Source organism: Ceratotherium simum, chromosome 12 (genome assembly GCF_057802395.1).
Source record: "Ceratotherium simum simum isolate JZ-2026a chromosome 12, ASM5780239v1, whole genome shotgun sequence".
Lineage (NCBI taxonomy): Eukaryota > Metazoa > Chordata > Mammalia > Perissodactyla > Rhinocerotidae > Ceratotherium > Ceratotherium simum.
Window position 1 is genome coordinate 42,102,683 of NC_141911.1, and position 16,213 is coordinate 42,118,895.

Below are 16,213 nucleotides of genomic sequence, written 5' to 3' on the forward strand. Positions count from 1 at the left end.
AACATATATTTAGCAGATTAAATGAATTGCAGTTAAATTTATTTAAGGTGCATGGTTACTGATTTGAATATTTAGCTGAATTACGGACAACATTTTGCAAGGTAATGATGCAAGTAAGATTGGCCAAGCCTTGGTATTTCACTGGTGAGTTATTTGGATGTAGTCTACATTATTTTCATTCTTACCATTAGTAAATTGTGTCTATTCACATTTGATTAATATGTCTGCTGTATTTGGAGAAGCAGCTTTGCAAACAATAGCAGGCAGATTCACCAAATACAAGGCTCATGTCTAGCTCTTGAAACAAGTAATTGAACAGAACTAATGTTGTCATGTCTCTTACTGACAAATGAAATAACCTCCATTTAACTTTGGGTGCCCCTAGACCCATTAAGTTAATTTTTCATCTTTTTTCATTACTTAAATGCAACAAATGGATACCCACCACAATAGAGATCTTGGACAGCAATGACAACAATAATGAAAACACAACTCTGAAATTAAGAACAAAAGTTCCCACTCTGATATGCCTCAATAAATTTTATTTTCATAGGAAATCAGTTGTGAATATTAATATTTTAATAAGGATTCTTGTGATGTTATTCTATAAGTTATTTTCTGTGTTATAGATATATAATAGCACATTACAATATATAAGAAAGAAAGAGAGAAGAGGCAAGAAAAGAGTGAAAGAAAGAACCTACTATATTATATCATAAAACAGGAGGTGAAATCAGGTACATCAGCCAGAATTTACTGTGTAACTATGGATGAGTCAAGTAACCTCTCTGCCCCTTAGTCTTCTAATCTCTATACTGAGGGAAGGAGCATACAAGAGGAGCAATTTAGAGCTTCCTGATTTCTGTATCTCAAGAGTTTGGGTGTATCACCTCGTCAATGAAGCCTAATTACCCTTAGATATGTTTAATGATGATGCCAAATTGCTTGGACTATTTTGAAACAGATTTCCCTTAAAATTCCCTATTGTCTTGTGATTCATGTCCAAGTCATTTTGTGGGCTATTTTGAAGTCAGGGATTATGCTTAAATTGTTCCTTGAAATGAGATCAGCATTTCTACATTTTTTTTCATTAGCACTATTTTTATAGTTATAGGAATTTTAAAGGGATCTTCTGGGAAAAAAATAGACATTATCTCAATTCTATTATTAAATGGCTTTTAAAAGGCTATGAGGCCGCCCTATTATTAAATTTCAAACCAACCTACTATCTTTAGCTTGATGAGACTCAACAACTTAAATTCCACTTTCCTATTATGCTGTATACTATGCCATTTTCACAAAGCCAAGGACAATTTTTGATATAAAATATCAAAGAAGGAAGACATATAGATTCTTTTTTTTTTTTTTTTCTGAAGAAGATCAGCCCTGAGCTAATGTCTGATGCCAATCCTCCTCTTTTTGCTGAGGAAGATTGGCCCTGAACTAAAATCCGTGCCCATCTTCCTCTACTTTATATGGGATGCCGCCACAGCATGGCTCGACAAGCAGTGCGTCGGTGCGTGCCTGGGATCCAAACCTGCGAACCCCGGACCACCTCAGTGGAGTGCACGCACTTAACCACTTGTGCCACCGGGCCGACCCCTAGATTATATTTTTTTAAGAAAGAAGAAAGGAAGTTTAATTTTTTTGCTTGAATTTTCTGTAAAATAAGATGCCCATCTAGATTTTTATAATTGTCTCAGCCCACCTATCAATTCTCCAGTGCTCCACAGATGCCAACTGGGTGTCCTATAATTCAACTTAATTCTGATACTATTTACCTGGAGATAGCATCAGGTTCCAGAGGTTAAGGACTCAGTACCATAAGACTGAGTTTGGAATGTCTTGTGGCTTTAGAAAGTAAGGAAGTACTCAAAAAACGAAAGACAAAACTGAAGGGGCATGTATAAATGGCACAGGAGTCAACCTGAAGGAGCTCCCAAAAGACAAAGCTGGAACACCTTGAACATAAAGATGGTGTTGCATCATAAACCAAAGAGCAAAATACCAGTGAGCCCATATTGATGTGTATAAATAACTGAATAAATACATGAATGAAGGAGAAGGGTCAACTCTTCCTCCCAGAAGAATTCCAATTAATAAATGTGGAAGGAATGAGGGAAATGGAAAATCACCATTCGAACAAAACTAATAATTGCCATAGGCAAGATTCATCAATGGATGCTAAAATTAGTGGGTGCAAGTTTAAACAGACACAAGATATTTGGATAGTCTTAAAAATGTGTCCTTAAAATATGTAGTAACTTTACAGTGGAGAATGAACTGTAGGTAGTGGCGGACATCACCTTGACCAATGCATCAAGGTTCACATCAAGTAATATGATCAACTTAACATACTCCCTGATAGGATGCACTGAGAAGGGTGTGTTGCCTCCATGGTTTCCTTCTCAATAGTGCAGAATCTCAATCTAATTACGAGAAAACATACGACAAACGCAAACTGAGGAACATTCTGCAAAATAACTGACCAGTACTCTTCAAAAGTGTCAAAGTCAAAAGTGAAAGACTGAGTAACTGTCACAAATTGGAGGAGACTATATGACAACTAAATGGAAATGTGGAATCCTGGATGGATCCTAAAAGAGTAAAGGGTGTTAGTGGAAAAACCAGTCCAAATACATTAGTTACTTTCTTTAATGGTATAGTATGAAATTAATTTCTTAGTTTTGATAATCTATGGCTATGTAGGATATTAACATAAAGGGAACCTGAGAACTATTTTTCATAGCGACTGCACCATTTTGCATTCTCATCAGCAGTGTGCAAGAGTTCCAATTTCTCAACATCATGGCCAACACTCGTTGTCTTTTGTTTTTTTGATAATAGCTATTTTTACAGGTGTGAGATAATATCTCATTATGGTTTTGATTTGTATCTTCATGATAATAAATGACATTTAGCATTTTTTCATAAATCTGTTGGCCATTTATGTGACTTCTTTGGTGAAATGTCTATTCAAATCTTTAGCCCGTTTTTTAATCAGGTTATTAATTTTTTTCACTATTGAATCATAGAAGTTCCTTACATATTTTGGAAATTAACCTCTCATCAGACATATGATTTGCAAATATTTTCTCCTATTCTGTATGTTGCCTTTTGACTCTATTGTTTTCTTATCTGTGCAGAAGATTTTTATTTTGATGTGTCCCACTTGTTTATTTTTAGTTTTGTTGCTTGTGGTTTTACTGTTGTATTCATGAAATCATTGTTAAGATCAATATCATGAAACATTTCTTCTGTCTTTTTTTCTAGAAATTTTATAGCTTTAGGTCTTATGTTTAAACCTTTAATCCATTTTGAGTTGATTTTTGTGCAGGCTGTAAGATAAGGGTCTAATTTCATTCTTATGCGTGTGGATAATCATAAGCTTTCTTTCTTATTTTATAGAATACGATCCATGGATGGATATATATTCATCCCCATCCCCTGGAGATAGGTATATTCCAGATTCCAATTTTTTTTTTTGGATAGTGTATCTAAACTTTTTACTCTTCAATTAAGATTAGTAATTCCCCTGAGGCCGGCCCAGTGGTGCAGCAGTTCAGTGCGCACGCTCCACTTTGGGGGCCCAGGGTTCTCAGGTTCGGAACCCGGGTGCGCACTGAGGTACCACTTGTCAAGCCATGCTGTGGTGGCATCCCATATAGAGTAGAAGAAGATGGGGGCAGGTGTTAGCCCAGGGCCAATCTTCCTCAGCAAAAAAGAGGAAGATCGGATGTTAGTTTAGGGCTGATCTTCCTCACACACACAAAAAAAGATTAGTAATTCCCTGTATGATCTAGAGACAAAGAAGGTGAACTGAATTGAGCCTCAAAATATTTGTTTATTTATTTATTGACATTTATTGAGCACCTATTATATCATGCATTATGTTGAGACATTTGAAATGTTCTTCTATTAATATTTGAAATATGTGAGGAGGTATATAAGCATCGAAGCCTGTGTTTTGGGCAGAGTGACTGAATGGCCACCCGTATAGGAGAAGCAATCTACTGCACTGTGGATTCAGGGAGGCTAAGATTGAAAAAGGAGTAGTAATCCTGACAAAAATTGAGAAAGTTAGTATTAAGGTAAAGATAGTTAACATTGATAGGAGAGAATAAAATTTTGGTTGCGGAGTTGTTAAAATGGATCAGATAAAATGTTGACAGAGAGAGAAGAATTGAAAATGATCTTGAGATCTTGAGAATTTTACTCTGGAAGGCTTAAAGGAATGTGATGTCTTTATTCATCACAGGGAACCAGAGAGGAAGAGCAGATTTAAAGAGTTAGAACAAGTGAAGCTTAGTAGCTAGTTGACATTCAGAGGTGTTCATAAGGCAGTTAGGAATTGGATTATTTAGTGTATAGGAGGTCAGAACTAGCCAGAGAGGGAGGTTTTGTAGGCTTCAGTAAAAATAGTGTTAAAACCCCAAAAGTAATGAGTTCATAGGTAGAAAACTGAATGGAAATAAGTAAAAGTCAGAACCTTGGAAATGAAAGAGCTTGTTCATAACTATAGATGGATTCAGGAAACACAAACTCCTTCATTTAGATTTGAAAACAATCAGTTCTTTATTATGAGGAGTGGAGAGTATTTGAGCAACTTGCTTCTCTTCCTTTGCCTGCTGCTTTAAATCTCTTCATTCCTTCATAGATGACTAGAATTCCCAACAGCAGGAAGGTGGATGAATAAAGAGCAAGTTTCTGTTCCTAGAAAGTAGCTTCGGAAAATGCTGAAACTATGGATGAATTGAAGAGACAGATGCACCCTGAAGCTAATAACGCTTAAGTTCAGGGCCCTTCATGGGCATGGGCCTCTTACAAGACCCTACCAGGGGTCCTAGCAACATGTTTGTGATCAAATGTTTAAAACCCCAAAATTTGCAAATTTTGCAAAAGTAGGCTATTTTAACCTCCATTGATTAAGACTGCTCCCTCCTTCCACTCAGATTTCCCCTTCCCTCATTCTTTCCCTCTTGGGGAAAGAGGTGTTGGTTGGTGTTGGAGATGCCACAGCCTTTTTTGGATCCAGCGAGAGTCTACAGGCAATTTTTTTTTTTTTTTTTTTTTTGGAAATTGAGTTAGGAATGCATTTAGTTTGGGCTTAGTGGGACATATGTATACAGTTGTTAGTCACTTCTGTATATTGTTGGTATTGCTGGTCACCCAGGTTTTAGCAGAAACGCAATGTATTTCATTGTAGCAGTAGCATGATTTTTCTCTTTGCATTTAGTTTAAATTAACACAGGAACTGATTATAGTCAGAAAACTGAGCCTCAGTATCACTTTCCTTTTCAGACTGAAAAATTCATTTTTATGGAGAAAAGAGCAAAAGTTAAAATATCACCTTTCTTTGCTTAATTGGTAAGATTACTTCTTGTAGGGAAAATAATCATAGATAATACTTACTAAATGCTTATCACTTTTAACTACTGTCAACTGCATTTTCTAGCTGAGGAAACTGAGACTAGAGAGGTTAAGTAATTTTCCCAATGCCACACAACTTAGAAGTGGCAGAGCTGGAATCCGGAACCCGGAACTCGAGTTCTAGTCAGTAACGTAAACCACTGGCTCTCCACCCCTGGGCGAGAAGTCAGAAGATGCTGGGTGTAAGGTCTCTGGGACTTTAGACAAAGCAGGTAACTTCCCAAGGTGCTCAGGTTTCTTTCCAAAATATGAAGGTGGACTGGAATTGGATAGTTGTTGGTGACTTTGGGGTGATCTCATGACTGTTGGAAAAAGCTGAGACCCCTTTCCATGAAGTAGAACAGTTGCAGTGAGATAATTTGCATACATTTGTGGACATCCTGAAACCCTTTTCTTAGCCCTAGGTTAAAATCCTCTAGACTAAGAAATCTTTAAATTTGACACAGTCTAATATTCTGCTATTTTAAGACAGGTCGACTTCTAGTTTATTAGTGACTTTTTAAAAGGGCAGGAGAGCCGGCCCGGTGACGCAGCAGTTAAGTGCACGCGCTCTGCTGCGGCAGCCCGGGGTCCGCCGGTTCAGAACCCCGGGCGTGCACCACGCACCGCTTGGCAAGCCATGCTGTGGCGGCGTCCCATATAAAGTGGAGGAAGATGGGCATGGATGTTAGCCCAGGGCGAGTCTTCCTCAGCAAAAAGAGGAAGATTGGCAGATGCTAGCTCAGGGCCAATCTTCCTCACACACACAAAAAAAGCAGGGGGGCAGGAGATTACCACTCCAACAATCTATTAAGTGATGGTTCAGTATCTGCCTTATTGATGGGTTGGTTTGGGTTGTAGTCTGTTTTTTTGTGACTTGGAGTGCTGCTGAAGTCTTTCACTAGAAGACATTTTTTTGTTAAGAAAAATATTTTGGGTGCATTTGGATTGAACCATTATGAAGAAGTTATGGTGTTTACCTGAAACTAATAAAATAATTTATATTTTCCCTATAAATGAGATCTGAAAAACAACCAATGTGTCAATACCAAAATCAATTTGGAAAGGATCTACTATGAAATTAGGTTTCTCAAATAAAATGTAGTTTAACAAGAGGCCATTCACTCTGCTTCCTTCTTATGGGGATGCTTTCATTAGAATGTAAAAATGACGGCATGTTTTGAAGGCATGAACTTAATATATATCAAACTTGATGGCTTTCAAGAGCAAAGGATTGGGTTTCAATTTAAATGTATGGATTTTTTATTAAATAAACAAAGTATCTCGCTGGAAAAATAGATCGAGAGACATTTTGTGTATTCTTTCTATGTCACCTAAGGAAACTGCAAAAGCATGCATTCAAAATTGTGTAAGATTTAGTATACAAAGACAGAAAACTATTCTATATAGGTTTTTAAAACTGCACTAGTACTGTTCTACCCTTGAGCCAAAATGAATTAGTATTTTGGTTCATTTCTTTGTAAATTTTGGTTGAAAGATTGTTCATTATTGTTGAATTTCAATCTGATTGCAAATTAAATGATGCAAAACTCAATAAAGTAAAATACACAAAAGACCAATTAACATGTTATCTCAGTAAGTATATAGAAGAATGAGAAAACATACTGTTCTACACAGTAGCATATAATTAAGATGTAGTCATAAATCAAGGAAATATTATAACTTGTTTAGGTGCACAGGTGGCTTTTAGAAAGATTGATTAGCTTCTCTTGCCCCCTTGAGAGGCACGTTCGTAGTTATTCCTGCAAAATTAAACAGAATAATTTCTCTAACTTCCCACAGTGTGTATGCTTCAATGCAAACAGCATGCTGGAGAGAAATGTTTGCAAAGTGTTCATCTCCTTGTCCGTTCCTGTTCCAGATGCTCTCTACGATGTCATCACTGTGGGAGCCCCAGCTGCCCATTTTCAGGGATTTAAGAATGGTGGTCTTCGGAAACTGCTCCATAGATTTGAAACGGAAAGGAGAAAGTAAGTGATGACAGGATGCATTAATGATATTATCTTCCCTTTGGGGAAGTTTGTATACGAGGTTAGCATAAAGAAGCTTGATCTATCACAATGAATAGTTCTTTGCATCTCTAACTCATTCAGTAACTTAAAGTTTTTGAATTTCCAAAAAATACTTGAGCAGAAATTAAATTAGAATAAAGGAAATGCCTGAGTGTGTTGCTTATAGAGTAGTACTTTGCTGGCAGAAAATTTGGGGGGAAGCCATGCTACTAAAAAATAGATAGTATTCTACTACCAACTATTGCTCATGCAATGAAATGGTGTTCAGACAGGGATTTAGCTGAAAACATAGTGTAATTGAACTGTGAAGCTGAAGACGCTTGATGGAGAGCGTGAGTCCTAATTTATGACTTTGACCCTACGAGTGATTTCCACTGTGGAGTGAGGCAAGGCACATAAATGCTCTGCCATTTAATTGTGCCATTTGAAAAAGAGACATCAATACAGAACTCTATGAGTTAGGTGATGATATTAAAAGAGAGAACTTTCTATTCCTCAGGGAAAAGGCATGATGCGAAAACCAAAGTATTATCACTGTTATTTATAGTTTTAATATACTTTCTCAATTTCTTTTTTTGTTTGTTTTTAGCTACCTTAAGATATTGCATCAGTAGTTTATCTCCCATGTACCAACCAATTGAGTTTATCCTGTAATATCCTCTGGCTGTGATTACACTCACGTAAACCATGAAGAGTGTTATCCAGGTGTGAAGGGTGACTTTATTTTTCTTTTCAAGTAGCTATTCCTCTTGTATTAAGAACCTGCATTTTGAAAGTTAGGGGAAAATAGTTATTCTTTAGTCATCGTTGGTTTAGTAATGGTGTTAGAAATCGATCTGAGTGGCAAAACCAGAACCTTTTTTTTCAAGCTTTATCACATTCATCACATAACACATTTGTTACTCAGTGTTCAGATGTTCAGGAAGAAATTGGGAAAAGTAAGTTAGAATTGAATAACTGATATACTATTATATAAATATATAAGCTAATAATACATGTATATGTTTCTTGTTTCTTTTAAAGAATTTAACTTTGGTACAATACTATTAACTCAGCTATGGTCCTTATTCAGATTTCTCCAGCTTTTTGTTTTTATTTTTTTTGTGTTTTTTGGTGGGGAGGGTATATAGTTCTGTGAAATTATATCACAGGTGTAGAGCAGAGTAACCATCACCATAATCATCATAAAGAACTGATCATTACCACAAAGAAACTGCCTCAGGTTATCCCTTAATAGTCACACCCTTCCCACAAACCCTTCTGCTGCAGAAAGCAGTTCTGTTGCCTTATTATTGCAACAGGCAATGGAAGTCAGAGTTCCAACCAGGGACTCTGAGGGGAGGGGCACCTCCTATTTAATTCATGGAGGTTGGAAGTCATTTCAATCCCAGACCCTCTTGGGGAAAGGGATGCTGTCTCTATTGAAATGGTAATGGGAGTGGAATACAGGTTTCTGCCCATAGTCTCTACTGGGGAGGGATGTTTCTCACTGGCCTCCTGCTGTACCATCCTTTGAGTAGGGGAGGGGCACTGCTATTTTTGTGAGTTTCACACCAGAACAGGCAGGTATGGTTAAAAGTTTCTGTTCTGTTGGGCCACACTTTTACTAGTCCTTCGGCTTTTCTTGGATACTATTTTTAGTTGGCATTTTGCTGCATTGAGGGCTTCTCTAGCACCCAAGTTGGGATATATAGAGATAAGAAAAAAACCCGTGGAACTCACTGTCATGTCATTCCTTAAGTCCTGAGGCTCCTAGCCAATCTGCCTTCTTTTCTCCACCTCTTAGAGCCTTCTGATAAATGACTTATATGTTTTGTCTAGGGTGCTTTTTTAGGGATTAGCGAGAGAAATAAAATAGATTGTGTTTACTCCATCTTGTCTGGAACTAGAAGTTTCTACCTTGAGAATTCACTTAATCTGTGTTTTTCTCAATCAAATTTTAAAGTGCATAACACAATTAGAAGACTGAAAACTGTCCACAGGGCACATAGAATCTAGTTGAGCATATAAAGCATCTTCATGTGGAACATGGAACTAACCCTACAGTAATGTGTGTGTTTATATGCTACCGGCAAGGACAAAAGTTGAGTTGTGTGGTTAGACTCTGAATGATATTTCTTGAGGTTTAAATATCTGTGTGAACATCTGAATTCTTCACTTCTCACTGGAATATTTTTATACATATAAACATACACATGCAGCTCTAGGATCAAATTTAAAATAAGAGAGAAAAGTGTGTTCTGTGTTTTAAACATTGATTTGCCTTAGGTTTTTCGTACGTGTTATCTATCCCATTGCTTTATTGATGACTGTATTGATAAAATACAATGAAATTTTTTAAAAATTAAAAAAATAACTTTATGTAGATCTTAAAAGTACTTCCCATAGGGTAGTGGTATGGGACAAGTAAGGCTTGCTGAGGCAATGTACAGATAAGCATCGTATCAGCCTGTCCGTCAAGTTAAGAGCTGACCCGAGTCAAGACTTCATGCCTAAAGTGATATCACACTATGCAAATTATTTTTCTGCAGGCTTTTTCAGCAACATATATTGCATTTGTCAGTCAAAAGCAATAATAAAGAAGTAAATATGACTATATGAAATAAGTAACTTAGACTTACACATTTACATCTGGCAGTGCAGCAAGTCACATTTAAGTGAAGGGAATTTTCTTTTCCTCTTCTTTCTTTTGGTACCCCCTCCTCCCCCCCAGAAAAAGATAGTCAAGTCTTTTAGGCCAATTTTTTAGGGGAACTACCACAGCCATTGTACTACTTTACCTTCATTTATTTTCTTCTCAGCTAAGCCAATGAAATAATTGTCATCTGAGAACAGATGTAATTTATGTGTCTGTTCCTTAGTGATTTCTTTTCTTTTTTTTTTTTTTTTTTTTTTTTTTTTTAAAGATTTTATTTATTTATTTTTCCTCCCAAAGCCCCAGCAGATAGTTGTATGTCATAGCTGCACAACCTTCTAGTTGCTATATGTGGGACGCGGCCTCAGCATGGCCGGAGAAGCGGTGCGTCGGTGCGCGCCCGGGATCCGAACCCGGGCCGCCAGCAGCGGAGCGCGCGCACTTAACCGCTAAGCCACGGGGCCGGCCCAGTGATTTCTTTTCTGATGAATACATTGATCACATAATGAAAAGGGTTTTAGCATAAGAAAGCCTTGCTTATAGTATTCATATAATGTAATTCAGATCACATAAAAACATATTTTAAAAGCTACAAGATAATTAATTAGGAAGATTTATCTTTTTAAAGCACAAATTGAGTACATTGCTCCCCTGCTCAGAAACCTTCAAGGATTCAACACTCATCCACTGGGCATTTAAAGCCGACTTGATCTCCCCCACCCACTTTCTGCTTTCATCACCTTCTCCTATAGTTGCTTCTTAAATGCTATAGGAGCTGTTTCCTTAATGGGCTTCACACTTTTCCACATGTTCCCCTTTCCTCCCTCTGTTCCCTTGCACAACAAATTCTTCTCTTCTCATCTTCCCGCTATTTTCCATTTCTTTCTTTCAAAACCGTACACATAATTCTATTCAAAATTCAGCACACTTGTCCATCCTAAGATTCCACCCTTTTCAGTATGTCTTCCTGATTTCTCAAGTTGATTTGACTCTTTGTCCTAATATTTTATTTTTACTTCTCTTATAACCTTAGTAGGTCACAGTTATGGTGTATTACGTTTGCTGGTGTCTGATACTTCCATAACAGTTTGTGATTTCCTTGAGTAAGAGATGACATTCTCTTGAAATTTGAATCTTCTGGAGTGCTCCACAGAGTACTTGGCATACAAGCATTCCATAGATCAAATTCCACAGGCACTAGAATTCACATATGAATCAGTTATAGTCTCTGACATAAAGTGCTGAAAACTCTAGTGGGAGATGAAGTTTCACCAATAATCATAACACAATAAGATCAATATTATATAGAGCAGGCGTTCTCAACCTTGGCTGCACGTTAGAATCACCTTTGGAGCTTTAAAACATTTTATCTGTGCCGTGATATCACCCCAGACAGATTAAGTAAAAGTCTTGGGAATGGAGCCCAGGCATTATTATGTTTTAAAAGCTTCTCAGGTGAGACTAATGTGTAGCTGGAGTTGAGAACCACTGATGTGCGTGTTAAGTGAATAGTGCTGGGAGGAGACAGATGAAAGATGTGATGAATAGAAACAAGAACAGTGATATAGATGAATTAAAACTTGAAAAATGTACAGAACCTTGTTGGTATGTATCATGAGGAAAGAAAATCTACATAAAGGAATATTTGTTGAAATAAAGAAGAAAAGTATTACAACTCGCTTACTGGAAATTTTTGTTTAAAGAATCCCAAACTCATTAAACAGTTGCAAAATGGAACCAAAGATGGGAATAAAGCTATAAGAATTTTGATCTGGGAAAAGTTGAGCTTGAGTAACACTCAAGCGAATAAAATCGAACATGTTTTAGAGGTTTCATGCTATAAACATGAGACTTTTCTAGGAGAATCAAAACTCTAATTACACATATATTTTTTTAAAATACCAAAATCAGGATGTTTGTAACCCATGTGTTCACTTGTTATGTCAAACATCTACGTGTTCCTGGAGTCACTGATTTACCCAGAAGCTACTGAAAGCTTGTGAATTCCTCCCTCAAAATCTGCATCAATTCTTTACTTTCAGTATTTTTTTAAAAGAAAGGAAAAAATTACCACAACACCACATATTTTGCCTGCTTTGATCATTTCTAATTTCAGCAGGAACTTAAGATTTAGCCAAAACTTTCACTGAGTAGGATCATGACCTGAAAGGATAGCCTTTTGATTAAGATAATAAGGCACCTCATGACAACCAAGAGCCTTTATAAGGAAGAAAAAAAGGCCAATGAGAGACAGTGTTAACTCCTTCTTGAGAATATTAATTCCCTGCGATCTGCCTATTCATTTGGTAGAAACTCGGAACTAACTCCTTGCAAATGATCCTAACGTTGCATGCCTGCTTTCAGTATCGCCCTGGTTCCCCCGCCGTCTATTCCAGATGCCCATAGTCAACACTGACTGCTCCACAATTTCAAACGGAAGAGAAAAAAAAAATCACTAGAAAAAGTCATAAGGAAAATGAACTAAAATTTTACCAGTAGAAATATTGCAGGCTGTCCTTGAGTCTACAACTTGAGTCTGTACTAGAATTTGGGGGGATTTTCTGAAAGGCAGTAAAACAATAATACAAAGAGTTAAACAAACCAGTCTTACCTTTTATGAGATCAGTGGTTATACAACCACATGGCAAAAACTCTGAGGAAAATTCTTCTTACTATTGTAAGGAGAAATACAAGTAGATATTTCCTCATTCTCTATTATAAATAAGAGGCTTCTTCGATAAAGGGAAAAATATTGCATCGAAGAAGGAAGCTCTTTGTAGCCCACAGTGTAGCAGATATTCAATATACCAGAAATCAGAGAACTGGACACAAAACCTCATATCACTACCTCTGAAATCACTAACCACTGCTTAATTTGGGGAAGACAAAACATAAATTAACATTTTTAGTTGATAGTGTAGAGCTGAGATGTCTAAGCAAAACTGTCAGAGAGTTTTCCAGCTCTTTCTTTTTTATACTCTCTCTAGTAACATATAGTAGACTAAGCAGTAGTTATGAAAATATTTGTTTTAAAACCCTTCACTTTCAGGCTTAAGACTAAAGAGTCTCATGTCTTTTTATGAAAGGGAATGAGTAATTCAAGTGTATTCAGTGAAAGCAATGAGACTGCATCCATGATTTGATTTTAGGAGCCAAATTTGTTTTCCTACTTTGAGTTCTTTCTCTGTCTCTAGCTTGATCTCTGGATTTCTCTCAGAAATTTGTCTTGTCACTCACGGACAGAGTAGTTTAGTCTGAGATCATAACTCTGTATAGTATTTTGTATGAACCAATAGATCATGTCATGTATCTTTTAAGCAGAAATATTTTTGATATTTCCATAATATATATTTTTAGTAAAGGCTTCTATCGATAATTTTCCGATTTTGCAAATATGTTTATTGGAAAATGTAGAAAAGTCAAAAGAAAGAGATTGAAATCACTCGTAATCTCCCTCCACAATAAGACGGTTACTGGTAAAATACTAGTGCAGTCTCTTCTAGTTTGTTTTTCCACATACAATCTACATCTTAATATTTTTTTCTAGTATAAATTTAAAAATTCAAAGTAGCTTAAAATGACTAATTCTTCAAAGTATATAAGTTGAATCTCTCCAGTTAGAATTCTAAGTCTCTGTATTTGTGGTACTTTGAAAGTCATGCCCAATACACCAAAGCTAGTCTGTTTAAAAATATCAATCTTACAAGTGACAGCTAAAATTCATTTCAATATATTTTCTTTCCTTTTGGAAAAAACACTTTATATCACCACCACCAACAACAAAAAAGTATCTTACAGCCCCTATGGAAATTTTTATATCACCACCACCAACAACAAAAAAGTATCATATAGCCCCTATGGAAATAAGACTAAGTATGAATAAAAGCCCTACCCATTCATTATTTTTTCCTTTTGAAATTTTCCAGTAGCTGACAATATGTCATTTTCAAGGAGATAGCAATTTAATTCTTTATGTAGATTGTAATTTGATTCCTTGGGCATATATTTCTTCTTCCTAGGAGTCAGTTCCTCCTTGGTCACTCTGAGCTCTCAGCTCAGTTCATATCTGAGCAAATACAAAGCTAGATCTGCCAAAACTGTGGAACAGGCTTTTCTTCTCCACATACACTTCCCCACATACAGCTCCTTATACACAACATCGAATCTTCAAGAATAAGTGGGTTTTATCTCTTATGCATCTATAGCTTGGAGTAGGGAGAGAATAAAATGCTTTGAATTAAATAGTCATGTTGAGGCTTGGACATACTCTAAAAACTAAATGATGATGCTTGCAAATCATTTAACGAAATGTGATACAAGGGAATGGAAGGAATTTTGCTAGGTTGCATATGGTCCTAAATGAATTTTTAATGCAGCTTTTCTCCTTCGTTCTCTTTTTAACTATACAAAAATAAAATTTGCTTGTAGCACATAAGTTCAAAGAATAAAGAAGCATATAAAATGAAAAGCCTATCTTTTCCATTCTCCTTCTCCAGAATAAACCAATTGGAACACCTTAATGTATTTCCCTGTGCAATTTCTTCCAGGCATTCAACCATTTGAGTTTTCAATGGTTATGAATCTTAGTCCACAAACTCAGGTCATGGGAATGTAACGTTGTTGACTTTTCTAACTCAGTTTAGTTTTTGTGGCACCCATTCTGGGGCAAGGCAGAAACTTTCATCTCAGACAATTCATAGACTCCACTGCCTATATGGACTGAATCTCGGCTTGAGCACTTCCTGGCTTTGTGATCTTAGTCAAATTACCTCAACTCTCTGTACCTTAGTTTCCTCATTTGTAGCTTTGAGATAATATTGCTTACCTCATAGGGTTGTTCTGCAGATTTGATGACTTTATATACACCAAACATTTTATAACAGTATCTGGCACATAATGAGGGCTTAAAAGATACTAGCTATAATTTATGTAAAATATGTAAACAAGTATAGTTTCACTCAAAAAGATGTTTTGACAACTTCTTATTTCATTACATGTCGATCTCATTTTTTCTGAAAGCTAAGCAGGATTTTACTGGTTGAATGTAGCATAATTATCTAACCAATGCAATATTAACAGTTATTTAGATTGTTTCTGATTTTTTCTTATAATCTCCTGTGTTTGCAAGGTACACCCTTATTCTTATGGCTCTGCAAATTTGTGCGCATTTATTTTTGATAAATTCCTAAAAGTGGAATTTCTTAGTTGAAGTCGTTAACATTTTAGAGATGCTGCCATATGGCCCTCCAAAAAAGTTGTATCAGTGTGCATAAGATGCCTAATTGCCCACGTATTCTTGAGCACTGGGCTTCAGCCACCATCTCTGTGTTAAGCCTAAGTATGGCTAATGAGACCCAGACATGTATTTACAACCATCTGGCATACAGCTCCCTATTAATGGTATCATCCAAACACCTCATAGTCAACATATTAAGTCATCTCTCACCCCTTTACCCTCAAACTTCTCTTGGGGATTTCTCTTCTTAGTAAAAGATACCACCTTCCACCCAGATGTTCAACTTAGAAATGTGAAACTCCTTGACTACTTTTCTTCTCTTGCTTCCACTCCCAACCCCCATAAAAAAAAATAAATTCTGTCATTTCTACTTTTTTATTTCTCAGGAAGTCATTCATTTCAATAATAAATTGTGCCTTAGGATAATCCTAACCCAGAGAATCACCATCTTTTAAATGTTCTACTGCCAAATCTCTTAATCACTCTCCATCTTCCAGGCTGACTCTCATCTAATCCATTTTCCTCACCTTGGTTGGAGAAATATTTCTAAAAGGCAAATGGAATCTTGTGATTTCATAATTTTAAACATGTTGTAGCTGCCTTTTGCCTGGAAGGTAAAGTACAAGGTGCATAATATATTCATGTGTAATCTGGCCCTGCTTTCTTCTCCAGCTTCCTCTCTCACCACTCCCACCATCATCTCTTACACTCACACCACCCTCCGTAGCGAACCAGACTGAACTTGCTCAGTTTCCATTCTGCCTGCAAGCCATCTCGGACTCCTTGGCTAGACCACGTCTGCTTTTACCCTGCAGTGTACAAACACTTCTAGTTGTCTGTCTTCCCTTCTAGGCTTTGTTAAGTATGAGGGCATGGGCTGTGTCTGTCTGGTTTACCACA

General features: G+C 36.6%; 1 protein-coding gene across 1 annotated transcript in view; it reads left to right on the forward strand.

The window, feature by feature from the left end:
• The window catches only part of INPP4B (inositol polyphosphate-4-phosphatase type II B), a 380,123-nt gene that overhangs the window by 223,490 nt on the left and 140,420 nt on the right, over positions 1–16,213 (forward strand). The window contains exon 13 of the mRNA XM_087437582.1: positions 7,292–7,400. Coding sequence (XP_087293708.1) covers positions 7,292–7,400 — 109 coding nt within the window. The remainder of the gene's footprint in view (positions 1–7,291; positions 7,401–16,213) is intronic.